The following is a 26,961-nucleotide window of genomic DNA, read 5'->3' on the forward strand; positions in this document are numbered from 1 at the left end:
TCCCATGGGAATGGCCCTTTCCAGTCCCAGGTTAACTCTCTGTGCACAAAGGCTCTCCTTTACACCTCCCCACTGGAGCTGCACCCCCGGCGGATGCAGCATCACCCCCTGGCCCCTTGGGAGGGGGGCTCAGACCCACCTCCCACCCCCCCAGATTTTGGCTAAGGAGCCTCTCTGCCGTCCCTGCAGAACAAATGCTTCCGTTACTGGCCCGACAAGGGCAGCACCAAGGAGTTTGGGGGCATCTGCGTGCGCCACGTGAGCGAGCGCGAGGCCCAGGGCTATCTGCTGCGGGAGCTGGAGATCCTGCGGCCGGACAGGGTGAGTCCTGCAGCTCCCTGCGAGTGGGAACGGGGCTGGAACCTTCCAGGAGGGAGTGCTGGATTTGCCCTTCGCTGGGTTTTCTTGCTCAATGCTCCCACTGCTTTGGGTGGGATGGTTTGGGATGGGTTTCGGGGCTTGTGGTGGTTTAAAGGTAAAAACCGGCGGGGAAAATGAACCCGACTCAAAAGAGAGATGATAAGTCAGAATAACAGTTTGATAAAATAATACAATAAGTACGATTATACAGACAAACAGTTGGTTTGAACCCACAAAACCCAAATGTATAACCCAGCACCCTGGGGCATGAACAGAGTGGTGTTCTTTGGGCCCCCCCTGAGTCCAAAGTAAAAGGAGAGGGAAAAACCAGTTGGTGAGAGTGCTGGTGCAGTCTGGGCAAGAGTGGTGGTCTCAGTCTGGTCGAGAGTGGTGGTCTCAGTCTGGTTGAGAGTGGTGGTCTCAGTCTGGTTGAGAGTGGTGGTCCCAGTCTGGTTGAGAGTGGTGGTCTCAGTCTGGTCGAGAGTGGTGGTCTCTGGTTGAGAGTGGTGGTCTCAGTCCTTCTCTGGATCCCTTGAGTGGTTAAAAAAAGTCCCAAGACCCCAAGATTATCTATCCTCCTGTTCAGGTAGGAATGCCCAGTGCCTCCCTCAGGGTGTGGAGTTCCACACTGGGTGTGAGCACAGGAGCACCCTCCTATCTCCCAGGCCTCTTAACACCCAGTTTACAGCCTGAGGGGTCAGGGCTGCTCTGGGCAGGGGGTGTAAATGGTTCATTGATACCAGTTTCTGGGCAATGGCATGGAAGGCTCTAGAACACCCAGGTTTGGGTTACACCACCCAGTGATGAACTGGGCCCAGCTGCTCTCACTGGGACGGGGCTGCTCTGCTGGGGCAGGTGGAGGGTGCCCAGGTCCCCACGGGGGGTTGTGGTGGTGTCACCCCTGCAGGACGAGCGGCCCAGGCTGGTGAGGCACTACCAGTACTTCAGCTGGCCCGACCACGGCGTGCCCAACGAGCCAGGAGGGGTTCTCAGCTTTCTGGACCAAGTGAATCGGGCACAGCGCAGCATTCCGGGCACCGGGCCCATCGTGGTGCACTGCAGGTATGGGGTGAGGGGGGCAGTGGGGCTGCACCAGGGGCAGCACAGGAGCTGAGGGAGGGCAACTGGGAAATATCAGGTATAAAAGTACATATAATATGTGTGAAATATATATATATTTATATATATATAAAAATATACATAAATATATAAAAATATATATATTTTTATATATAAAAATATATATTATGTAAATATATATAATGTTTAAAATATAATAAAATACAATGTGTAAAATATATTAAAATAGGTATGTGTAAAGTATATTAAAATATATCTAATGTGTAAAATATTAAAATAGCTATGTGTAAAATGTATTAAAATATATCTAATGTGTAAAATATATTAAAATAGCTATGTGTAAAATGTATTAAAATATATCTAATGTGTAAAATATATTAAAATAGCTATGTGTAAAATGTATTAAAATATATCTAATGTGTAAAATATATTAAAATAGCTATGTGTAAAATGTATTAAAATATATCTAATGTGTAAAATATATTAAAATAGCTATGTGTAAAATGTATTAAAATATATCTAATGTGTAAAATATATTAAAATAGCTATGTGTAAAATGTATTAAAATATATTATCTATAAACATATAAATATATTAAAAATAAAAATATTTAAAATATATATTAAATGTGTAGTATAAATATATATTAAATGTAGTATTTATAAAATACTACGTAGAATATAGAATATATATTATATATAAAATATATAATTTATTATACTATCTATAAAAATATCTATATAAATATGCTATATAAAATCTATATTAAATATACTATATAAAATCTATATTAAATATATAATATATATGAAAATATATAAGTATATTTATATATGAAATATATAATATATGTAATGTATAATATTCTGTATAAATATACTATATAAATATATATTGACTGTATCACATAGATAAATATATTTATGGAAAAATATATAAAATATATAAAATATAAAAATATATTTAGATATAAAATGTATAATATATGCAATGTATAATATTCTATATAAATATAATATACAAATATATATTGACTGTATAACATATATAAATATATTTATAGAAAAATATATAAAATATATAAATATATTTCTATGTAAAATATATAATGTATGTAGTATATAATATTCTATATCTAGAATGTGGAGCTGGCCTGGCCTGACTCTGGGACTGTTCCCTCCTGCAATGCCTTTTTGTTTTGTGTCCCCAGTGCTGGCATAGGACGCACGGGCACCATCATAGTGATCGATATTCTGGTGGATACCATCCACAGGCAAGGTGGGTGGGCCTGGCACCCCCTCTGGGAAGGGAGGGGTTGGCAGCAACACAGCCCAGGGGAGGCTCTGGTTGGCATCAGTGCCAGCATTTCCAAATAAAGCCCCCAAATTGTTCCCTGTCCGAGGGCTGTCACCCTCCCCTGAACTCTGGTGTGGTTCTGGCACTGCCTGGGGGGTTTGCAGGGCTGTTCCGGGAGCCCTGACACAGCTGGGCCTTCTTTGAATCTGTTCGAGAAACCTTTCAAGGGTGGGAAGTTTGGGTTTGTAGGGAGTTGCTGCAGAATAGATCTAGTTCCCCTCCTCTCCCTTTGCTCCAAGCAAGTCAGCCCTTCCTCAGCCTTTCCTCAGCCTTTCCTCATCCCTTCCTCAGCCCTTCCTCAGCCCTTCCTCAGCCCTTCCTCAGCCCTTCCTCAGCCCTTCCTCAGCCCTTCCTCATCCCGTCCTCATCCCTTCCTCATCCCTTCCTCATCCCTTCCTCATCCCTTCCTCAGCCCTTCCTCAGCCCTTCCTCAGCCTTTTCTCATCCCTTCCTCAGCCCTTCCTCAGCCCTTCCTCAGCCCTTCCTCAGCCCTTCCTCAGCCCTTCCTCAGCCCTTCCTCAGCCCTTCCTCAGCCTTTTCTCAGCCCTTCCTCAGCCTTTCCTCAGCCCTTCCTCAGCCCTTTCCCACCCATTCCTCATCCTTTCCTCATCCTTTCCTCATCCTTTCCTCATCCTTTCCTCATCCTTTCCTCATCCTTTCCTCATCCTTTCCTCATCCTTTCCTCATCCTTTCCTCATCCTTTCCTCATCCTTTCCTCAGCCCTTCCTCAGCCCTTTCCCACCCATTCCTCAGCCCTTTCCCACCCATTCCTCAGCCCTTCCTCAGCCTTTCCCCAGCCTTTCCTCAGGCCTTTCTCATCCTTTCCTCATCCTTTCCTCATCCTTTTCTCATCCCTTCCCCAGCCCTTTCTCATCCTTTTCTCATCCCTTCTTCATCCCTTCCTCATCCTTTCCTCATCCTTTTCTCATCCCTTCTTCATCCCTTCTTCATCCCTTCCTCAGCCCTTCCCCAGCCCTTCCTCAGCCCTTCCCAGCCCATTTTTCTCCTCTGGCAGGGCTAACCCTTCCCTCAGTCCCAGACACACACCAAACCCCTCCACAACACCCTCAACACTCCGGTTCTCCGCGGCGCCGTCGCGCAGCCGGAGACCCCGAGCTTTCAAACTGCCTTAGGGAAACCATTCCTGGCATTCATTTTCCTTCCCTAACCATCATTGTGCTGGCTCTGGAGCAGGCCTGGACTGCGACATCGACATCCCCAAGACGATCCAGATGGTGCGGCGGCAGCGCTCGGGGATGGTGCAGACGGAGGCTCAGTACAAGTTCGTGTACATGGCGGTGCAGCAGTTCATCGAGGCCGAGCAGAAGAGGCTGGAGGAAGAACAGGTGAGGGAATGTCCTCCCCCTTTGGGCTTGGCTGGAGGAGAAACACCGTCCCCCCTTCTCCCTGGAACTCAAATCCGAAGTCGTTGAGGTCGGGAAAGACCTCCGAGGTCGAGTCCAAGCTGGGATCGATCCCTGCCTTGTAAAGGGGATCCTTGGAAAGCTTTTTTCTCCACCTGCCTGAAGTGGGGTTTTACTGAAGAAGAAGAGGTGAGGGAATGTCCCCTTTGGGCTTGGCTGGAGGAGAACACCATCCCCCCTTTTCCCTGGAACTCAAATCCGAAGTCGTTGAGGTCGGGAAAGACCTCCGAGGTCGAGTCAATCCCCACCTTGGAAAAGCTTTTTTTCTCCACCTGCCTGAAGTGGGGTTTTATTGTCTTTGCTTTTCTCTTCCAGAGGAATAAAAGGAAAGAACGAGACTACTTGAACATTGGCTACCCTCCCATGGAAAAGGGCAGAGCCAAAGGGCAGCCCCCCTCCCCACGGACCCCCTCTGGGTAAGCTGAAGGTCTCTCCCGGTGTTTGTCCTTTTCCAGAGTGTCTTTCCCACACCTGAATCCTGAGCAGTTGCTGGATATCGTGTGGGAATGGCCCAAATAAACAGGTGGTCCCACCCCACTGTCAGCAGCAGGGGTAGCACCACCTTGCTGGTGCATCTTGGAAAGGGGAGGAGGAACTAGATCTTTATATATATAAAGATATATATATATATATAAATACTCCTTTAGAGAGTAGTGTCCTGTTCTCCTTGGCTCTGGAGAATGGCTCTGGGCAATCAGCTGGAGAGGGAAACTGTGCCACTGCCACTTTAATCTGAAAGAAGATGAGACAAGAGCAGAGAGAGGTGGATTTGAGTCTGTGTGGAGAGGGAACGTGGGTTAAGGAGCGTGAATTCCTTACATAAGCAGAGATAAATTACCCCAAATTATGATTTTGCCCTTGCCCCAAGTAATGGGACACCTGTGAGTGCTGGAGAGGGATTATGGTTGAAGGTGGGGGGGGGACACGTGTCATTTAGAGGCTCCACTCCCAAGCATTTGAACCAAGGAGGGGTGGCCCAGCCAGAGGGGGAGAAAACAGGGAATGAGAACAGTGGGGAGGGCAAAAGGGAGCTTGGCTGGGCCATTCCCACTGGCCAGCAGCCTCTGGGCAAAGATCCAGAGTGATGAGGCTGTTAATGACAGGGCTCTGCTTCCTGACAGGGTGGATGAGGAGTCAGCTTCCGTCCTCTACGAGAACCTCAACATCAAAAGCCCAAAGGTTTCAGGGATGAGTAATTCAGGGCGATAGAGGAGCTGTGTGGAGGCTCCACAGGTAGGAATGTCCCCCTGGGGTCACCCCAGAGTGTCACCGCGCTGGTTTGTGCCACGGCCGAGCAGCTCCTCTGCAGCTCAGTGTCGTGGTTTGAAACTCCCCCAAAAATCCAATTTTCAGGCCTCCCACAATTTGTTTCCTGGGCACGTCTCAGAGGCTCTGCCTGCAAATGTGGGGTGGAATTTGGGGGAGAATGCGTTTGTGATGTTCCCAGGGAGGGGGGAAATCCCAATATTCTCAGTATTCAATATTATCAATTAATAGCAGCTTTTCAGGCTGTTCTATCAGGGAACTGTGGGACTATCTCAGCTCTGTAACCTTATTTTCTCCCAGCTGTAAACCTGCCACCCTTCCTTCTTCCCTTCTCCTTTTGGAATGCAGGATTTCCAGTGTTTACGTCCACCCTCCCCAAGTTCTGCGACTGAGGACAGTTTTGTTTGCCTGTCTTGCCTTCCCCCAAGCACCTTGGATTTGGAGAGGAGGGGAGAAGCTGCCCGAGAACCTGCACCTAAGAACATGCCTTATCCTAACTTATTCATGAGAAGGATCTCCTCCCACCCTCCCCCTGCATCAGTAGGTTGATATTTATGTGAAAGTGCCTCTGGACATTCATTAGGGCATCAAGGCTCAGCTTCAGGGTTGTTTTGGTTTTTGCCTTTTTTTTTTTTTTTTTTACTATTTTAATTTAAACCTCTTATTTTTTACACGCAAAAGGAACGGAAACAACTCTTTGCTCGAAGCTTTCCCGGGGTCTTTGCCCACTCAGGGCTTCAGTAAAACCTTAGCACTCTCAGGTTTTCCTTGGGTCAACCCATTTCTAAGCTACAAAGTGGTTTGAAGCCCAAATCCTGGAGTAACTTTGCCTGGTGAGGGTGAGAAGTGGAGAGCACTGCCTGGCCCCAGCTGATGCCTCTCCTCACACCTCCTTTTGGCTGTAGCACTTCCCAGATTTCCTATGCAACGCTGCCAGAGCACATGGAATGATCCCTGCTCCGTGTGCAGCCTCCAGACTGCTCTTCCCAGTTCTCCAGCAGAGTCGAGGGGCACAGAGGGGCATCCTGAATGCTGGGCTCAGGGAGGTCCCCCCTGGGTGCTGAGGAGCAGGGACACAGCTCTGGGCACTGGGCTGAGAGCAGCCTGGGGGGATGATCCGAGCTGGAATTCTGGAGCTGGGCCCCCTCTAAGCTCGATGCAGCTCTGCCACGACCTTTTTGCCACCCCCTTCCACGCCTCTGTGACAAGGCAAGTGTTGTTTCTGCTGAGTAGGGCTGTCCTAGGTGTGTTTGTGACCTGAGCAGTGCCAGGAAACGAGTGTTTTGCAGAGTGGAGTGTCCCAGCTCTCTTAAGTCTTAGTGCTTCCCGCAGTTCCAGCCCCAAGCCCTGCCAAAGAAACCCTTCCTGCAGGATCCCTCAGCCTGGAAGTGTGTTCTGGGGGGAGCCTTGGGTCTGAGGGCCAGTGCCTGAACCCCCAGAGCAGTTTTAGGTCTGAAGACAAAGTGCCTGAACCCCCAGAGCAGTTTTGGGGCTGGGGATAAAATGCCTGAACCCCCAGAGCAGTTTTGGGGCTGGGGATAAAATGCCTGAACCCCCAGAGCAGTTTTGGGTCCCAGAACCAGTGCTGGACCCCCAAAGCAGTTTTGGGTCTGAGGGTAAAATGCCTGAACCCCCAGAGCAGTTTTGGGTCTGGGGATAAAATGCCTGAACCCCCGGAGCAGTTTTGGGTCCCAGAGCCAGTGCTGAACCCCCAGAGCAGGCACAGGGCTGATGTCCCAGTCTCCTTCTGCATCCCTGGAATGGGAAGGACTCTGCATGGTTGGGGTGTTAGTGCTGAACCAAAGGGTTGAACAAATGCACAGTGACACACCTTGGCTGTAATTCCTGGCTGGTCTTTCTGCTCCTTTGTCCCAGGGGCAGGAGAACTGTTTATTTTTATTGCACTTCTAATAAATGTTGAATATTCTCCAGGCTTTTTTTTCCTTTCTTTTAAGTAGTTTGATTTTTTTGGGGAAAGAGACTGATGGTGTGAACAGTGGGACACCCTGAATGTCCCCATGGCCAAATGCTGCTGTTCAGGGCCCTGTTTTCCCTTCCTTTGACCATAAGGAGGGAGAGGTTCAGTTGTGTGTTACCTAAACAATTCAGCCTTTATTTCCAAGTCCGTGGTGGGCTGGGGATGTGCAAAGGGACAACCCCCATGAGGGTGCTGGGACAGACCACTGGGAACAGTTGGAACTGTTTTCCACTGTAACAGTAGATTTTATAAGGCTGCAAATGTTATTTCCCTCTACCCTGTCCTTGGGTCTCCTCAGTGGGAGCTGAGTGCTAATGAAGATGTAATGACAAAGCACTTCATCCCTCCCAGTGCCTGTTTGCTGGGCTTAGTCCCAAATGGAAGAGAGAGGAAAAATAGAAGTGCCTTCTCTGCCTGAAGCCTCGGTGAGTTACTTTTTTTCCAGGAACTCACTCAGTTTGGTGCTGTGAAGATATGAAGAGCAGGTAGGATGAGGCAAATGAGAATCCCTGTCAAGCCCAGTGGCTTTGGCAGATTTTCCAGGGCCTGGAGCATTCCTGTGGCTGGCACAGGTAACACCAGCCTGCAGCTGAACCCCAGGGGAGGTGCAGGCACAGCACATGCAGCAGCTTTCCCCAGGAATTCCACACAGCAACAACCCTGAGCTATTTCTGCCCGTTGCTTCGGCCTTTTCTATTCCAAGTGAGATGTTTTTTTTCTGGAAAGGGAAGCTGGAAGCATCTGTCACCAGCTGGGAAGGAGGGAGAGATGAGCAGGCTCTGCAGCTTCTCATTTTCCAGGTCGAATCAGGTGAACACAGAGGGAAGTCTCACCTGGGACAACCCCACCCCAACGGTGGGAGGAGTGAATTTGCAGGATAAACGTGCAGGATGGCACAGCACTGGGATGGAGCAGAGCACAGCCGTGCCACCATGACCCGGGGATGCAGCTGGACTGCTGAGGGAGCACCTCCAACTGCAAGTAAAAAAGGGATAACGGGGGGTAATTGCTACAGACTGACACCTTGCATTGTAGAAAACATAATTTAATACATACACATAATGGCACTCGCATACAATACTGTCTTAGATCCATGTCTGAATAGAAAATATTCATTGTGAGCTGCCTTCAGCATGAAGACTCTTAAATCACTGTCAGATCACTGCTTTAAATAAAAGTAGAGTGTCAGCCACTGGCCTGTGTCTTAATACTGACACATTTGAAGATTAGGAGGGTAAAGCTGTCGAAAGGTGGAACTTTTTGGCCACGGTGAGAGGTTCTGAGTGAAGTTTGCTGATGCAGAAACTGGAGGGTCGGGGTGGTGCTGTGTCTGTGCCTCACAGAGCCCAGCCCTGGGTGCAGAATGGCCTTCCAGGTGGGGATGAGTGATTTTTAAGCATCTTCTTGGGAAAAACGAGTAGAATGGCTGCTTGAAGAGCTCATCAGGGTGGTAACACGGGGAAGAAGAAGGCAGCAGGGATGGATCCGTGTTCTGTCAGCAGGAGGCAGCAGTTACACCTCTCACGCTGCATAACACAGCTGGAAACCTCTGCAGCGTGGGGAGTAAGTGTGTTTTTCACCTGTTTATACAGCCATGTCTTTACCCTCCCAATCCCAGCTCCTCGTAGGAATAATCACGTAGATCCTTCAATTTGCCAAAAAAAAAAGAAAAAACAGCCCTTTATTCCCTCGGGGAGCTCGAGGAACTGCACCCGCTGCCACCGGGTCTCTAGCCAAGGCAGCGACACACAGGAGGGAAACAGTCCTGGAACCCTCCCCGCGGCTTTCCCAGCTCTGGTTTCCATGGAGAGTTTGGCAGCAGGATGCAGAGGCGGCTCCTTGGAGCAGCACTCCGGGTTGGAGCAGCATTCCAGCGGAGAGCCCCCGGAGGCGGGCACAGGAGGGGGACGCAGGGGCTGCCCAGCAATCCAAGGAATGCTGGCAGGGCAGCAGGTCCTGCCGCTCCTCCCCGGTGCGGGCGCAGAGCTCAGCAGAGCCAGGGGCCGCTACTGGAAAAAAGGGGGTTCTGTCGCCGCCGCCGCCGCCGTGGTGGGCTTGGGGGGCAGGTACTCGGGCCTGCTCATGGTGGCCACAGTCCTGGTGAAGCAGCGCATGTTGCCCGTCTTCAGGGCGCACTGCACGGGCCAGAGGATGATGCAGAAGAGGATGATGACGAGGGCGGAGAGGAGGAGGATGCGCTTCCAGTCGTCGCACACCTCGCAGCGGGACAACCTCCCCGCCAGCCCCCTCGGCGGGGCCTCGGGGCTCTCGGGCTTGCTCATGGCCACGTCGATGGAGATGCAGGACTCCGGGTTCTCGGCGTCGTCCGAGGCCCTCCGGCAGCACAGCTTGGTGCCCTCCATCCACAGCACCTTCTCCCGCTGCAGCTCCGGGGGCAGCGTGGCCAGCAGCTCCTTGCTGGTCTCCAGGGCGGGAGCGCCTTCCTGGGGGATGTTGGTGAGCTGCCTGCAGAAGGGGCAGGGCAGCAGGTCCTCGGGCTGGTTGGGGGGCAGCCCCGTGCTCAGGCGGGCCACGCATTCCAGGCAGAAAACGTGGGAGCACTGGAGCAGTTTGGGGGTCTTGAAGGTGTTGTCGTAGGTGTTGAAGCAGATGGAGCACTCCACGGGGGACGTCGGCTTGGGAGAGGTGGGGTTGGGCGAGCCCGGGGAGCTGGTGGGGGATCTGGCCTTCCTCTTGCCATCTCCTGGCGAGGTCACCACGATGGGGCTGATGGGGATGGGGACTTCACCAGGAGAGGCAGGGGTCGGGCTGGTGGGAGAGTCCGGAGTGCTGGAATGCCACAGCTGGGAGAAGCACGACATGACGGAGCCCCGGGAGAGAAACAGAGCCCTGGGAGCCTCTGGAAGAGAGGAAAACCACAAGCCTTCATTTTAAACAAGGTGGAGACACCCCCGTCACCAGCTTTAACCCCTTCAAAGGAACAAAGAGCGAGCTGGTGGCTTCCACTGCGTCCAGAGGCGAGAAGCACACAGGGAGCCTGTGGGAAGCTGCATCCCGAAGGTGAAGTCAAAAATCCTGCACACAGAAGCAAGGAACCCGCAGAGATCCACCAGGAGCCAAAGCCTTTTGCAGCAGGACACCACGGATCCCAGAGGGGAGCAGTCCTTCCCCCTGAGTTCCTCCCTCTGGGCGCCAAGAGACACGACATGGACCTACCCCGGGTGGTGCTCCCCGACACCTGAGCAGGGAGGAGAGCAGAAGACTCCATGAGGGGCCTCGCCCTGGCAATCTATTAGTCTGGGAGGCCCTCAGGGGTTATGGTGGCAGGCAAGAGCAAGGCCTAAGAGACAGATAACACTGTTCAGGCGTGGAGGGAAACGGGGGGGAGCTTCTTTGGGGCGCTTCGTGCCTTGATCTGTGGTCCTGCTGCAGGTGGGTGAGGCACCACCCGAGGTTATCTCCATCCACAGCGGGATCTGAACTCCCCCCCTGTCACGGGAGAAGCCGAGGGAGGGGAGGAAATGGTTTTATGGCACCGTCTGTTCCATCCTCAGCCTCCAGCAGCACCTCTGGCCCTGTCACCGTGACACAGCAAGGCGGGCAAGGCTGGAGGAAATGGCCTTGGGGGCAGAGCAGGGGCAATTCTCTGCTGCTTCCTTGTTGCTCTGCTTTCCCTAAGGACACCCAGCTCAGCCCTAGAGGAGGAGGCTCAGCACCAAAGCCTTGCTGCCCTGTGCTCCCTGGAGGAGCCTGGAGTGGCTGAGGCACCAATTCCAGCAAACTGGTTTCCAAATTACTCCAATTTTTTTCTCCCGCCTCGGCAGCACCTTCAGCTCAGGTTTTTTTTACCCCAAACTCTCAGCTTCACCTACAGCCCCTCTCAGCTTTGCAGCTGCTGAGTGGTTTTACCCGAAAGCAAGTGTTTGGCTGGAGGAAATTCCTGGTGACAGGAACATTTTTTTGGGATGTGTCACCCAACTAGCCGGGCTTGATTCTCCCTTGATGGGAGATTTGCTGATGACAAGCCAGAAATGTCCAGGTTGGTGCTGTAATTACAGCTCTGCAGCCCAGTGTGTGGACCAGAGCCACAAAAAGGGTAATTTAAGGGATCAGAAGGACCAAGTGTTCCTCACGTTGCACTAAAATAAATCTCCATTATTTCAGGATGGAGAGTTCTCCCCTCTCCCCTCCCAACTGGCATTGCCAGAGCTGAAACCAGCCTTCAGAACCTCCCTTCTTTTCCTTCTCTTAATCTAAACGTTAACTTTGGTGAAGCTTCTCCTCAAATCAAGTTTTGTGCACTTTGCAGCGAGTTGGAATGGTTTCTAATGTCATTTTTTTATTTCCTGGCTCCAGATCCCCGTGCATGTTTAACACAACCTGGCAGATGCTGATGAATCACAGATCCAAGCCTAAGTTGGCACAGAGACGAGGAAAAACCCCTGGGTTTCTTTATTTGGTTTTTTTTTTTTGGTTGGTTTTGGTTTTTTTTTTTTAACTAAATTTCTGTTTTGCAGAACTCCCTCCTCTACAATCCAGCTCTCTGCAGTTCCTGAGTGTTTCTCAGAGATTCTGAGCAGTAAAACCAGTGGCAGGAGGTAACCTCAGAAAGAGAGAGCCTGGGCTTGCACAAGCTGCGATTTCACAACCCGTGTTATGAAATTAAAGCTGTTCTCTTGAGGTTTGTTTTTTTTTTTTACTGCTCTGTAACGTGTCAGAGCAACATCCTGATATAGTAAACTTGAAGTTTACTCACAGCAGCTGCTTTTAAACGAGGGGACAAGTCCTTGCCTGCGTTTTAACTTCCCTAAGCAGGGTTGTGACGTTGTGGATGTGCCTTAGTTTTAATAAATTTAGAGGCTGGTTATTTTATACTGGCACCTCGGTGTTATGTTGGCACCTGGCTCAGGTAATTACACAGATAATTGAATTAAACTGGAGAGACACAAAGAGGAGGGAACAGAGCTGAGGCAGGAGACAGGTTGGATTCATGCTCAGCCTCCCCCCTCTGCTTGTGTCTTTTTAACAGAATTTCTTGGGGTTTGGGGGTTTTTGTTTGGTTTTCTGATGGTTTTTTTTTTCATTCAGACCCCCACAGTCTCTCCCAGACCTTTCTGCTATTTATCTCCTATTACCAAATATTTTTACCTGGGCTTTCCAGAAACTTCAGTTTCAGAAACACCAGTAAATAATGAGAAGAAACACATCAACTCAGCAAATAAACAAACCAAAGTAAATAAATACAAGTAAGTAAATAAATAAAACTAACTAAATAAATACGACGAAGTAAATAAATAAAACTAAGTCATTCAGGACTTCTTCCAAGTTCTAGAAAACTTCTTTCTACCCCATAAAACCAAGGAGATCACAAGGGTTCTGCTCCATCAGGCCAGTGGCCAGCACTGTTCTGATGGTCCCTTGATGGGATCTTTAACTCAGAGCAATGAACCCCCAGCAAGGCAAGAGCTGTGGAGCAGATTAAAGTCAATAAATACCTGTTCAGGGTGCTGTTAGAAGGAGGAAAGCATGTTCTGGGCTCTTGATTTCTACCCCTGAAGAGTCTTCTCTCCAGAGGGGCTTTTTTTTGTGTTTATAAAAGTGTCCTCTTGTTGTCCCAGCTCCGGGTGGTTTTTCCTGGCACAGGACAAGTGACCTCCAGGAGCTCCCAGTGCACGAGTGGCCTCAGAGCTGCAACCCAAGGATCTTTTATACCTTCCTGTCTGGAGGTGACTTTACCTGCTCCACCTGCCCTTCCCCAGCCCCACTGAATCATTCCCTGGCTCCGAGCGCTCCCGCTCCGGCCGGTTCCTGTGACAAACAGGGCAGGCTGGAATGCTCCTGATAAGGGACACCTGCCTGGGAGAAATGCTTTGTTATTCCTCTTCCCTGACCCTCTGCTCGCTGGTAAATTCTGGTTTTTAGGGGGGTTTTAATCGCTTCCCATAACCTGTTGTTTTCTGGGTTGTTTCCCGGTTGCGTTTTCGCCTCCCGAAAGAAAATTTCACCCCCAAACTTCACCTCTCTTATCATGCCCCCATAAAACCTAAATAATTTGGAAGTGCCTTATGGCAGAAACCAGATTCTGACAGTCCCATTTCTTATGGCTGGCTGAGGGGAAAACTAAACGGTTGTGATAGAAAATCCAGGATAATTCGAAAGCTGTTTGTAAATTAATTGAACCACTCCACACACCCATCTGCCTGCTTTGAGCCCCTCTGAATGGATTGGCACAGGGAGGGAATTTCATTCTTTGCAGCTTAATATTTCTTAATATTTCTTGTGGAGAAATATTATTCCACCTGCAAAGCTTGTGTGTGGTTCAAAGGACATCAGCCCACGAGCCAGAAAAAGAACCAGCAAATTTACATTTGTGGGCAGATAAGGACACAAAAGAGGGGTGGGGGGGAGAGACAAACATTCAGCATTTATTCCAGCCCTCATTTGATGCAAACACTATTTTTCTTTGTTCGGTTTCTCCACAAAACCAACACTCATAAATAACTGGATTTTTTTTTTTCAGGCCAGTATCAGGAAGTGCCTTCTTTAGAAATGGGTGAAAGACATCCTGGAACTCTCTTGGGACAGAGAACTGTCTAAATCTCACTGATTTTAGGGGCAGTCAGATAGAACTGGCTTTGGATTCAACATTCCTCTATTCCAGGTCACACCGTCCAAGGAGCTAAATAAGAGAAGTGTGTTAAAATCACCAAAGCTTTAGGATTAATTATGTTTTAGGATTAAAATTAAGGTTCCTGGGTCCTTCCACAGCATTGTTCTCCAGTGGATTCTTGCTGAGCTCCATGGGTGGTTCTAGAAGACAAACAGCCAGTGGAGATGCAGGTTTGGACTAAACTTTCCCGGAGCTGCATCCCAGGAGAGCGTGGGAATGACAATCCCTGCAGGAGGCTGAGCTGGCAGCACCTCATGGAGCACTTCCCAGGTATTTATCCCTCACTCAGGGATGAGTGGGGCTGGCAGCAAGCACTGCCTGCAGCTGACACAGCAGGATGTTGGATGAAGGGATGGGAATGAGAGCTTTAGGAGTGTCCCTTAGTCATGGCAGGAGCACACTGGGCTGGAGTTAACACCATTGCAGCACCATGGCAGGCTGTGTTATCTCAGGAAGGATCAAAAAATCTGTGGTTTGGGTCCAGCTGGGTGCCTTTAACCCTTTCCCCACTGGCAGAGTGGGATTGCTGAACAGCCATGTGAGCAGAGAGCTGCCCTGGCAGAGTTTCAGCCCTTCCAAGGCTGGTTTCCCACCAGGAATGGGTTTTATCCAACCCAGGAGCTGAGAGCCTGGGGCAAACTGGGCTCAGAGTTAACACCATTTCAGCACCATGGCAGGCTGTGTTATCTCAGGAACACACTGAGGATCCAAAAATCTGTGGTTTGGGTCCAGCTGTTTCCCCTGGAAGTCAGTGGGACAGCAAGGATTTAATTTTTAAAGCAAGGCACAGGTGCCTTTTAACCCTTTCCCCACTGGCAGCCTGGGATTGCTGAACTGCCACGTGAGTCAGGGCCAGAGTTTCAGCACTTCCAAGGCTGGTTTCCCACCAGGAATCCAACCCAGGAGCTGAGAGCCTGGGGCAAACTGGGCTCCTCCACACTCCTCCCTCTCCAAGGGCTGGAAGATGGGGATGACGAGCAGGGCTTGGCTCCCAAAAGTGAGTGGGAGGTTTGCTGTTATTTTTATCCTCTGCTCGGAGGGAGCAGAGCGAGCACAGTCAGGAGCTGCAGCTGGGCTGGGGTGGATCCCAGGGCACAAGACCTTGGTTTTTTGTCCTAAAAGGAGCAGTGGAGCAAAGCAGGAACAGCTCCTTGGTTATAACACTGTTATTTCCTTGAACTGACTCCACGTGCAGGGCTCAGGTGCTTCTCCAAGGGATTCCCCGGTGCAGGGATGTGCAAAGAGCAGCCTGAAAACACTTGTTCCAAATTGATTTTCCACGCAGGAATGAGGATTCTGTGGCTGGAATGCTGAGATGAGAGGGAGGAGATTCAGATCCCTGCTAGGAGCGCTGGGATCTTGAGCAAAACACTGAATTTTCAGGGATTTCTGGGGCCTGTTTCCTAAATAAACAGATTGGTTTATGTCGTTCAAGAAAAGGAATCGTAAGCCTTGATTTTGGGTCTTGGATTATGGATTTTGATGGAACCTGGGAGGGATGGGTGTTGCACAGGGCTGGTCACAGCAGCTCCAGGCATAGAGATCCTGTAGGATCCCACCTGCAGTGAATAACTGGGATTGAAACATCGACACTCTCAAACCATCAGACCCTTCCCACCATCACCTCTCCTGGTTTTCCCAGCACCAGTGACCACTGCCACCTCATCCAGGAGTGTGGGTGAAGGGATGAGATCTTCTATAGGGTTTGGATTCTTGCCAGGGGGATTTATTTAGGAGGGTTTGTCACGAAAAAGGTTATTTCTAACAGCAGCTGGTTGAGGGCAGGACCACTGAAAACTTGCAAGCCGGTGTGAAGAGAGGCAGAGAAATAAAAACAGATGGCTGATTATATGGTTTTAAGCTGTTTCCTTGGCTTGTCTTTACCTCCACCACTGCCCAAGTGTATAACTCTTTTCATCCTTTGTGTAGTTAGTTTATCTTATCTCAGTTGATAAGTTAAACCACCCAGTAAAATGGGTGGAAAGAAAAGTCAAAATGCACCAAGCACTGAGCAGCAAAGTTCCTCTCTCCCCTTTCTCCCCTCCTCCAAGGCTGGCTGGTTTATTATGTCCCAGCAGCACCTCTTGCTCATGTTTTGGGGGTTGTTTACAGCTCTGATTTGTGGGGGCTCCATCCTAAGGCTGTGCACGAAGCCTGGAGGGGCTTTAGGAGGCTTTTTGTGCTGGGAGAAACCTCAGGGAGCAGTTCCTGGAGCAAAAGAGCCAAACCAAGCCCTGTGGAGCCTGTGCAGGACAAAATTCCAATATATAGTGCTAGTCCTGCCTGCACAAGACACGGGGGTTCAAGTTGCTGCAAACAGGGCAAAAATATCCAGATGTGCTGGTTTGAACTGGGTGAGACTCAGCCTGGCTAAACCCAAGCCCCTGGTGCAACAGGGAGGGAAGTGCCTGAGGGGTTAAACGCAGAGATGATATTTAGATTATATTAGATTTTATTTTCTTAATTCCATTTTCTGTTAGCTCACCCATTCACGTGCTCCAAGCCAGTGAAAGCACACACACACACACACACACACATCAAATCTGTGGGTTTTGAGCCAGGTCCAGCTCAGCAGCTGAGCTCCCCACCTCCCACTTATCAGCTGCTAATCAGATGCAGAAGAAGTGGGGACCTGGTACTGCCTGAGTTCTGCTGATAAACAATTCCTTGGCCCGGAGCTAGCGCTGCTTTTTGATCCTGCAGCTGTTCCTCGGAGTCAGGAGGGCTGATGCTCCGAGCAATTACTGCTCCGGGCTGGTAAACAGCTCCATTAAGTGATGTTTCCCATCACGGCGCTCTTTTCTTTGCCTGAATTCACGTGCGGGCAGCTCCTACCCGGGTGTTGGCTCTGAAGTCTTATCATTGCTGCAGTCGTTTGTGCCCGGGCTAGACTGGGCTATTTAAATTCCAAAGGATGTGTTTGGGTACTGCCAGGAAAGAGCCGTGCTGAGTCATCAGATAAGCTGGCTGGGGAGCTCGCTGGGGGATAGTTTTAAGGTAATTATATTTTACCCTTCTCTAACTGTTTCTATCAGACAATCTGAGGGTACCTGATAGACACGGTGATTTGAGCCTTCCAGTAACTTGTGTTTGTCCAACCATGTTTCCAGCTGGGCACGTTTTACAGCCCAGGCAGTAAAAGAGAAATGCTGCCGTGATTTCTGGGCAAGTGGTGCCCCTTGGCAGGGCAGAGTCACTGCCCAGAGCAGAGGGATGAGGCTTTGAACAGGTGGTGGGGTGGGAAACACCACCAGAGTTGTGATAAATCATGGAAGGGACCTTGGGTTTGGGTTGGAAGGGACCTTCAAAGGTCAGGGAGTGTGGCAGGGACATCTTCCCCTATCCCAGGTTGCTCCAACCTGGCCTTGGGCACTTCCAGGGATGGGGCAGCCACAGCTTCTCTGGGCAACCTGTGCCAGGGCCTGCCCACCCTCCCAGGGAAGGATTTCTTCCTGCCATCTCATCTAAACCTCCTCTCTTTCAGTTTGAAGCCATTCCCCTTTGTCCTGTCACTCCAGTTCCCTCTCTGGCTTCCTTGTAGTCCCCTCAGCTCCTGCAATGTCCACTAAAGCAGATTTAGAGCAAAACTGCTCCTGTTTGAGCCACAGGTGACTCCTGTCCCTTAAGTGATGCCCACCTTCACTGTTCAGGAGCCAAGTGCCTCCATAGTTTAATCCCCCTGGCACTGGACCCCCCTGGAACACTGGACCCCCCTGGCACTGGATCCCCCTGGCACTGGATCCCCCTGGCACCCAGTCTTGGTCTCAATTTCCTGCAGTCACCAGGAAAGCAGCACGATTAGATAACCATTACAAGGGGCAATTTGCCTGGCACTCTGTGGCTCAGGTGACTGTCACACCTCGGGGCTCAGTGATTCAGCCACTCATGGCCAGCTGCTCACATAGCAGGAATAACATCCATTCCCTGGAGATAAGGTCAGCTCCTTTTTTTTTTTATGTTTGTTTGGGGTTTTTTTTTGTCTTCTAAGCCCATCATTTCTGAAGGAGTAAGTGACTTGGACTGAGGGCTGAATTGTGGTTTATAAATCACTGGTGATCCCTGAGACCATGACTAGGAAGGCTTGTTGGCTTTCCAAGTGTGCTGATTCCATAGTGGAAAGCTGGAGATCAACAGTCATAAACAGTGGCTCGAAGGAAGAAGAAATCCCACCAGAATTCAGGTCTGTGGGAGTATCCCAAGGACCTCATTGGGGGGATGTTAAATCATCCCAGGAGCTGCAGCTCCAGCTCCTTTAGGGGCTGTGAGAGCCTCAAGTGCAGCTGATCTGAGATCCAGTGCCCAGGAAGGAAAGGAATTACCCCCCTGAACATCAAGGGGATGCTCTTCCCACGGAGCAGGAAGGGAATTGTTGTTGCCAGCCCTGGAATGAGCGATCCAGAGGCAGCTGCAGCCATGGCATGTTGCTGAGGAGGGAGAGTGTCACGGAATCACAGGATCCTTAAGGTTGGAAAAGAACTCCAAGAGCATCAAATCCAATCACTCCCCCAGCGCTGAGCCCACCACCGAACCACGTCCCCAAGTGCCACATCTACAGGTCTTTTGAAGACCTCCAGGGATGGTGATTCCACCACTTCCAATGCCTCACCACCCTTTCCATGAAGATGTTTTCCCCACTATCCAATCTAAAGCTCCTCTGGTGCAACTTGAGGCCCTTCCCTCGTGTCCTGTGGCTTTGGAGCAGAGCCCGACCCCGACCTGGGTACAACCTCCTCCCAGGGAGTTGTAGAGACCAATAAAATCCCTTTTTTCTTATACCTAAAGCCTCCTTTTGCCCAGGCTGAGCAGCCGCGATGGAGGAGGAGGGCAGAGCTCCCGGGCTCTCACGGACACCTTAATTGGCGCTTAATTGCCCTGGTGATTGTCCCAGCTCGTGTTCCTGCAGAGTTACTCACTTCCCGGTGACATCACGAGCTTGGGGAACGGCCTGTGACATCAGAGCTGAGGAGGGAATGCCTGCAGGGACCTCCTGCTGCTTCTCTCCGGGAACTTTTCCTTCCCTAACAATCCACCTGCCCTCTGCTGGCAAAATTCCCCCTTTCCCTGGAGCGGGATGCACTCCCGCTGGATCCGCACCTTTGCAGCCCAGTGGATTCCTCACCCCCGGAGTGGGTTGTGCTGCCCAGAGACACATCCAGGCAGGAAGGGGGGTGGATGGGATGGTAATTCATCCCTCCAGGGGCGTTTTTTTGGGATGCCAGACCCGAATTCCGGGCGTGTGGATCCCCACGGAAAGGACCTGCTGGTGGTGGTGAGGAGGGAGGGGGGGGTTCCCTGTGGGGTCTGTGGTGTCACACTCTCTACCAGCACTGACCTTTCCAGGTTATAAACAGCACATTCTGAGTGGATGGATCCCTTTGGCTTTGGATGGATCCCTTTTGCTTTCTTCACCCCATGGGAATCCACTGATTTGAGATGGATCTGATGGTGGACAAAACTTTCCCAGCGTCCTCCAGGGACGAGGGTGACCTTAAACTCTTTAATTCTGTCTTGTTGATGGCATTGAGCTGAAGGAGGAGAGGTTTAGATCAGATTTTAGGAAGAAATCCTTCCCTGGGAGGGTGGGGAGGCCCTGGCACAGGTTGCCCAGAGAAGCTGTGGGTGCCCCATCCCTGGAAGTGTCCAAGGCCAGGTTGGATGGGCTTGGAGCAACCTGGGCTAGTGGAAGGTGTCCCTGCCCATGGCAGGGGGTGGAACAAGATGATCTTCAAGGTCCCTTCCAACCCAAACCATTCCATGATTCTATTCCCTAATTCTCCCCTCCCAAGGATGAACCATCAATCTTCCCTTTTTCCCCCCCCAGGTGTAACCCCACAGTCCTTGTGTTTGACCTGAGAAATAAATAAGGACACTTTTCCATTAAACAAGCAGGACAGGGGACTTGGCAACCCCTGGAATTTCCAGCTGCAGGAATGACACCATCACACCTTGGCCTGCACTGAGCTCGGGAGAGGGCTGTGGGATTTGTCCCTCTGCAGATGAAGGGAAGGCAGAATCCTTTCTGTGTGGGTGATAAAACACCGAGGAACAGGGCAATATTTGCATTCCCAGTGCATTTCCCATCTGTTCCTGCAGCACTAACGCTGCTTTACATATCAAATGCAAATGTTTGTGGGTTTGGTTTGGTTTTTTTAACACTCGATTCCTTCAAGCCTAATCCTCTGCTAAACAACAACTCCCTGCTGGGAGTGCAGTGGGAAATGAGGATGTTCCCTCTGGGAACAGCCCCTTGGCTCTGCCCAGCCCAGCCTTGTGCCCTGAGTGAAAAACTACCCAAGGAGGAGAAGGAGTTCTTTGAAAATTGAACTCTAATTGCTGCATATTCTGCACAGAAATCCCCTCTCTGGTTAAACAGGATGAAAGATTAAGGTAGCAAAGCCTCAGAGAGCCGGTGCAGAATTCCTTTTTCAAGGATGGCACAGGGATGTTCTGTGTCTCCAGACACCCCCTGTGCCTCGGAGATCCCTCCCACTGCTGCTCCACCTCCATGGGATACATCAGGGAAGGGGTTTGAACTCTCTGCTTTAGCCCAGGACCTTTCTGGGAGAGGGAAATATGTCCCTGAACAAACTCAGCTGCTGTTGCAGCCTTCCCATCCCTCAGGAATTACCCAGGCAACACCCCCCTGGAACGGGGGGGAAGGTCAACACCTGGCTTTAGTTAGTCCTCAAGTAAATATAGTCCTCACTGATCAGAGCATGAAGTGAGAGATGAGCTCCTCTGGGGAGACTCTGATGTATTTTTAATGTACCTGATGCAGTGGTTTAGCAGTGGATGTGACATTAACAGCTACATTTGGGCACCAATTTGCTTCTCCCAGGTGCAAACTTAAATATTTGGACAACCAGCACAGAATAAATAATTAAGCTCCTCTAATCCTTCTGGCCCCTCTTGCTAATGAGCAATATTATGATATAAAATGTTTTTGGTTTTTTTTTTGAGGAACAAGCTTCTTCTTTCTTTTCCACACCTTGTGCCTCCTGACCTGTGAACAAGCCCAAGTCAGGCTTGACACGGTTTTCACTGGGGAAATAAATCTTGGCTGCTCTGCAGGTGTCAGGAGGGGACAGGTCTCTGTGTTCTGAAAGGGCTTTTGATCCAAACTGACACCAGGGAGACAGAGAGACGAGGAAAAAAAGTAGGAATATCTCAGTGAACTGTGACAGTGGGGACAAAAATGAAGCAGAAAACAAAGCCTGTGTCTCCTGCTCTGCAGATTTGAGAGGTGCACAAGGAATTCATCCAGTCTGATCCGCACACAGGGATGCTCCAAGCGTTTCCTTAGGGAATTCCTGTTGCTACGGAGCACTTTAAACGCAGAGCTTCGGATTCCACCCCCAGGAAACAGAAATCCTGCTCGTTTCAGCCTGGCTTTGGTTTTTAAACGAGGTTTGTAACGAGGTTTTTGTTTACGAGGAGCGGCTGAAACTCCTTCTGCCCTCCGGGTGTCACCTTGAGCGGGGCAGCCTCGGGCAAGTGCCACATCCCGGGATTGGAGGGATGGGATTTAAGGGCCGTGAGTGGGTGTTTGGGAAATTGCTGGTCCTTCTGCTCACGTCCTGTGTGTGCGGGGAGGCACGGGACAGGTTCCCAGTCCTGGATAAACACCCCCTGCCTCCCCTCTCCAGGTTCCCAGTCCTGGATAAACACCCCCTGCCTCCCTTCTCCAGATTCCCAGTCCTGCATAAACACCCCCTGCCTCTCCTCTCCAGGTTCCCAGTCCTGGATAAACACCCCCTGCCTCTCCTGTCCAGATTCCCAGCCCGGGATAACCCCCCTGCCTCCCCTCTCCAGATTCCCAGACCGGGATAGACACCCCCTGCCTCCCCTCTCCAGGGTTCCAGTGCTGGATAAACCCCCCCTGCCTCCCTTCTCCAGGTTCCCAGACAGGGATAAACATCCCCTGCCTCCTTTCTCCAGGTTCCCAGCCCTGGATAAACACCCCCTGCCTCTCCTCTCCAGGTTCCCAGACAGGGATAAACACCCCCTGCCTCCCCTCTCCAGATTCTCAGTCCTGGATAAACACCCCCTGCCTCCCCTCTGCAGGTTCCCAGACAGGGATAACCCCCCTGCCTCCCCTCTCCTGCCCCCAGGGATGGGCAAGGAATACCCTGGTGGGAAAGGAGGAGCGGGAAGGTTTAGGGATCTCACTTCCCAGCCTCCACGATGGATTGAAGCACCATTAGCATGGAAATCCCTGCTGGAAGAAGCTCCACGAGGTGCCAGTGCCCTCCCCCCTTCAGGATCCCCTATGGATCCCCTATGGATCCCCTCTGGAATTACAGCAGAGCTTGGAAGAGCCATCATTAGAACATTCCTGCCCCATCACCCATCCCATCCTCTGGAAAATGCTGAAAATTTGGATGAAAATGTGGCTTCTGAAGGGTTGAACACACCTTGCCATGAGCTGGCAGATGAATTCCTTCATTTTTTTATATTGCATCACATGGATTTGCCATGTTCCTGTTCATGCTTTTCCCCGGGTCCGGTTGTTTACTTTTCCTTGTGGAATCTTTATCAACATTCAGAGACTCAGAGAAGATCTCATTTATTTTATTTTCCTTATTTATTTGTATTTGCTGTGAACAAAGGAGTGTTTAAATACTGGTGGAGTATTTAATATGGAAACGATGTGTTGCTTATGGACCCAGAAAACATGGAATGACAGGTTGAAGAGATGTTAAATAAAAGAGAAGGGGGAGAAAGGGAGAAATAATTTGCATCTTTTAATATAAGGCAAGGAGAGGGCTAAAAAAATTCCAGATGAGAAGTGATTAACAAGCTCCTGCAGGTGTTCCCACTGAGTGGGTGTTAATCTGGGAGGACTGGAGCATAAATAGGAATTCCCAGTGCTGGGAAGGATTTTTTTCATCCTTATTTCGTGTCTTTTTCTTTATGAACTGAAGACAGGATGGTGCTAATCAAGCTCTGGGAGATTCACTTGAAGAAAGTGAGTTGTAATTCTAATTTTGATGTCTGTTGACGTGTTCTGTGACAGGCTGGGAGCTGCAGGATTGGAAGCTGGAGGTGACTTTGGTTTTCTGGAAGTTATGTCACTGGTGGAAAAGAGCACAAAGTTGTCACGACTGATCCTTCAAAGAGAATTTCCTTTCTGCTCTGTGCATTGGGAAGCTAAACTCGGCATCCAGGTTATTTTCTGTAAGCCTCTCTTGCCTCAAAGCTGAACTAATTTCAATCAAACCCTAAGTTTTTAAAGCCAGCAGTGGGTTTCTCCCGGCGTTCCAGACAACAGCTGAAAAGCTGAATTCGTGGCAGGCTGGGAATGCAAAAGTGAGGGTTTGTAGGAGTAGTAATGGCTTTTTCTGGAGAAATCCTGTTCAGCTTCGAGCTGGGAGAATAACCGAGAGAAAATTGCTCTGAGCTTTAACGGAGAGAGGCAGAGATAGGGATCTGAGCCGGGCTCTTCTCAAACGCGGGGGTAATGACTGACTTGCAGAAAAGCAATAAAAAAAAAAAAACCCTCCAGGCTCCTTGTTCCCTCCGCAGCTCCCCGTGCTGCGCGTGCCTTTGGAATTAGGCTGCGAGAATTTCCTGGATGTGAGAAAGAGCTTCACAAAAGCACGAGCCCCCCCCGGGGGACGGTTTGATGAATGGCTCAAAGCTCGGGCGGTCCTGGAAGTTTGAGAGAGAGAGAGAGCCACCAAATTGCCCAAATTCGGGGCTGGCCAGGAGCCTCCGGGCAGGAAATCCTGTTGCGTAAATCTTGTTTCCTTGTGGCTTCCTGTGCTGGAATTTTTTCTTCAGGAACAATCCAGCCCTTAGTGCTGGGAAGGGCTGAGGGAGGTGAGGTGGGCAAGGATTGTCCCCCCCGTGCTGGGGCACCTTCAGGGCTCTGTCCAGCTCTGGGGCTCAGTTCAGGAAGGACATGGAAGGGATGGAGCGTGTCCAAAGGAGCTGGGGAAGGGTCTGGAGTATCCTATGAGGAGCTGGGGGGCTCAGCCTGGAGAAAATGAACCTCAGGAGGGACCTTCTGGCTCTCCACAACTCCCTGACAGGAGGGGGAGCCAGGGGTGGGTCGGGCTCTGCTCCCAGGGAACAAGGGACAGGAGGAGAAGGAACCAAGCTGTGCCAGGAGAAGGTCAGATTGGACATCAGGAGGAATTTCCTCATGGAAAGGGTGGTCAGGCACTGGAATGCTGCTCCAGTGGCCTTTCCAGAGGGGTTCCCCAGGAGGGTGCCAGGAGAGAGAGGGGACGTGTTGGGACTCGCTGGGTTGAGACACCTTTCAAAGGAGAGGTGGTTTGTTCAAGGGTGGAAAAGTCAACCAGGAAATTCAGAGTTGAGGACAAGAGTTGAGTTTTTCCTGGTCTGAACTGGCCCAAAAAATGCCTGGAGAAAAGGAGGCTCAGGGGGGACCTTCTGGCTCTCCACAACTCCCTGACAGGAGGGGGGAGCCAAGGGGGATCGGGCTCTGCTCCCAGGGAACAAGGGATGGGATGAGAGGGAACGGCCTCAAGCTGTGCCAGGGTAGGGTCAGGTTGGACATCAGGAGGAATTTCCTCATGGAAAGGGTGGTCAGGCACTGGAAGGGGCTGCCCAGGGAGGTTTGGAGTGCCCAGCCCTGGAGGTGTCCAAGGAAAGGCTGGATGTGGCACTCAGTGCTCTGGGCTGGGGGACAAGGTGGGGATGGGGCACAGGGGGGACTCTGACACCTTCTCCAACTTTAATCATTCTGTGATTCTGGATTTTTGCTGTGTCTTGGTTTAGTCTTTGCTTGCCTGTCCTCTTGGGTGCTTTCCAGAGAGGGTGCTCAGCCATTGGAATGGGCTGCCCAGGGAAGTGGGGGATTCTCCATCCCTGGAGGTTTTTAAGCTGAGACTGGATGTGGCATCAGTGCCATGGGCTGGGAACCACGGCGGGGTTGGATCAAGGGTTGGACTGGATGATCTCAGAGGTCCCTTCCAACCCAGCTGATTCTATGATCTCACCCTCATTCCCATTATTTTTCCAGCCCCTGATCCCTGCCAGCACTTCTTATTTCTGGGACACCTGTGCAATAATGCCCTGAGCTCCTCCAAACTCCTTTGGCTGCCATCGATTTTTTTTGTGCTTATCAAGCCAAATGAAAAAAACTCCCCACCGAAGCAGAAATGCAATTTACTTTTTAATAAACCTTAAGAGGAAGTCAATATATCACCGGGAATTCTCCTTTTTTCAACGGGGTAGTAATTAAAGCTATATATTACTGGAAGCATTAAAGATTTAATACACTTTTAGGTGTGTTTATAAAGCTTATGTTTAATCTTTGGACTCGCAGCAAGAGCCTCAAGAGTGATTTCCCCACCCTTTTTTCTCCCTCCCTCCCCTTCTAAGGTATAGAGAATGTTTGCAAAGCCATGGAAATGGAGCAACATTTAAACCTCATTAGCTGTAATTCGTATAATTAGCATGTTTGATAAATTTGCCTTCAACTAAACACGTAGAAATAAAGGTTTCATTAAGAATGATGAATATTTATGGGGTTTTTTTTCACCTCCTACCTTTGCTTGCTTTACAAATGTTTGCATAGGAAGACACTGGTTTGCTTTACAATAAAGGAGAGGAAAAAGGAATCTAGAATATTAGGTGTATAATGTGCAGAGTACAACTTCTAGTCTAGAAAAATTTAGTTCACAGACATCACAGAAAGCCAGGAATTTTTTCCATGTCCACACAGGAATGGTTTAAGTGGAAAGGGAGATGTTTGAGAGGGAGGGTAAAGGTGAGGAGCAACTCCCAGCATGTCTAGATGAAGCCTCCAAGGTTTCTAATTTGAATGCCACAACCCCTTTGTCAGCCTGCCACTGGCAAAACATCTGATTTAAATGAGGGGTTGACTCAGAAATGCCAAATTTAAATGGAAGTGTGCTCCAAGGTGGGAGGGGGATAACCCTGGAAGGGGGGAGGCTGCTGGTCCTCATAGACATGGAAAACAGCAGCAGGTTAGAGGGGAAAAAGAAACCACATCAAAAGCCAAGTTAAGGGCAGAGCTGGCAGAATAAACTCGTGCCTGTGGTGCAGGTTTGTGGTTTGGATGTGGCTGGGAATTACCTGCAGAGGATTCACCTCTCAGGGTGTCCCTGAGGAAAACAAAGATATTCTGCTCCCGTGCAGGAATTCTTCTTAAAAGACTTCACACCTCCATTAGAGGTGATAAAAAAATAACCACCAAAACCAAGGGAAAGGTTGAAAGCACTGTAGGGAACAAGTTTTCAAGTTACTTTTACACTCCAACAGGAGTAGGAACTCCTGAGTAACTCCTCAGGCCAAGGCTGGGGGTGTTTTACAAGTCTTTTGCTTCCCACAGGTGCCAAGGAAACCACGAGCCCAGCGTGTGGCAGCACTTTTGACAGTAAATACAGCATTTTCTTCCATGTTCTGAACCCAAAGAAGCTTCCCCATCAATATTTTGTGCTTCTGGCCTTCAAGTTTTTTAGGGTTGTGTTTATTTTTTTTGGTGTTTTTCAAACTGGAGCGACTTCTGTTTCAGTGCAATGTTCTTATGGGGTTTCTTGAACTGCTTGTTGTCCTCCTGTGTTTTTAGCTGCAGTCCTTTCCAGCTGAATTTCCCGGGATAAAATTGGAATTCTGCCTGGTTTGTCTCAAACACAAGCTCACAAATGCAAAAGCACTGCTGAGTTTGTGCTGTGAGGTGACCAGGAGGAAGGGAACAGAGGGTGGTTCTAACTCAGGGGGGAAAAAAAAAAAGACTTTAATTCTTCTATGAGAAATTATAGGACATCAGAATAATTTATTGGTGGGTTTTAATGCCTTTTATTCATTATCAGACTCTGTGTAGCCTGTGAATTGCTCATCTCATCCCCTGCTGTAACTCAGGCAGCTCTTAA

At 49.9% G+C, this 26,961-nt stretch overlaps 2 protein-coding genes and 1 long non-coding RNA gene across 4 annotated transcripts in view; 2 read left to right on the forward strand and 1 right to left on the reverse strand.

Moving 5' to 3' along the window:
- LOC127470660 (tyrosine-protein phosphatase non-receptor type 11-like) overlaps positions 1 to 7,413 on the forward strand; it is a 39,417-nt gene extending 32,004 nt beyond the window's left edge. The window contains exons 10-16 of the mRNA XM_051786418.1: positions 190 to 321; positions 1,268 to 1,422; positions 2,651 to 2,718; positions 3,991 to 4,142; positions 4,536 to 4,636; positions 5,342 to 5,453; positions 5,835 to 7,413. Coding sequence (XP_051642378.1) covers positions 190 to 321; positions 1,268 to 1,422; positions 2,651 to 2,718; positions 3,991 to 4,142; positions 4,536 to 4,636; positions 5,342 to 5,429 — 696 coding nt within the window. The 3' untranslated portion in view covers positions 5,430 to 5,453; positions 5,835 to 7,413. The remainder of the gene's footprint in view (positions 1 to 189; positions 322 to 1,267; positions 1,423 to 2,650; positions 2,719 to 3,990; positions 4,143 to 4,535; positions 4,637 to 5,341; positions 5,454 to 5,834) is intronic.
- Positions 7,414 to 9,224: 1,811 nt separating this feature from the next.
- Positions 9,225 to 13,150, reverse strand: RNF223 (ring finger protein 223). Of its 2 annotated transcripts, none has more exons than XM_051786440.1 (2): positions 10,642 to 11,695; positions 9,225 to 10,324 (listed from the first exon to the last, which is right to left on the reverse strand). In XM_051786440.1, the coding sequence occupies exons 1-2, from the start codon at positions 10,691 to 10,693 to the stop codon at positions 9,471 to 9,473; spliced, it is 906 nt and encodes a 301-aa protein (XP_051642400.1). In that variant the 5' UTR covers positions 10,694 to 11,695; the 3' UTR covers positions 9,225 to 9,470. The 2 variants fall into 2 exon arrangements, 1 of the variants encoding a protein (XP_051642400.1); XR_007904360.1 differs by lacking the exon at positions 10,642 to 11,695 and adding an exon at positions 12,921 to 13,150 and having other exon boundaries at positions 10,180 to 10,324.
- A 6,313-nt stretch (positions 13,151 to 19,463) lies between these two features.
- Positions 19,464 to 25,209, forward strand: LOC127470671 (uncharacterized). Its single transcript, XR_007904366.1, has 4 exons — positions 19,464 to 19,577; positions 21,330 to 21,502; positions 23,020 to 23,063; positions 25,086 to 25,209. It is a non-coding gene; the product is annotated as an uncharacterized LOC127470671 (long non-coding RNA).
- The last annotated feature ends 1,752 nt before the right edge of the window (positions 25,210 to 26,961 follow it).

The sequence above is a fragment of the Manacus candei genome, unplaced genomic scaffold (assembly GCF_025592945.1).
Source record: "Manacus candei isolate 608988 ecotype Guabito, Panama unplaced genomic scaffold, ASM2559294v1 h1tg000022l, whole genome shotgun sequence".
In the NCBI taxonomy this organism is placed as follows: Eukaryota; Metazoa; Chordata; class Aves; order Passeriformes; family Pipridae; genus Manacus; species Manacus candei.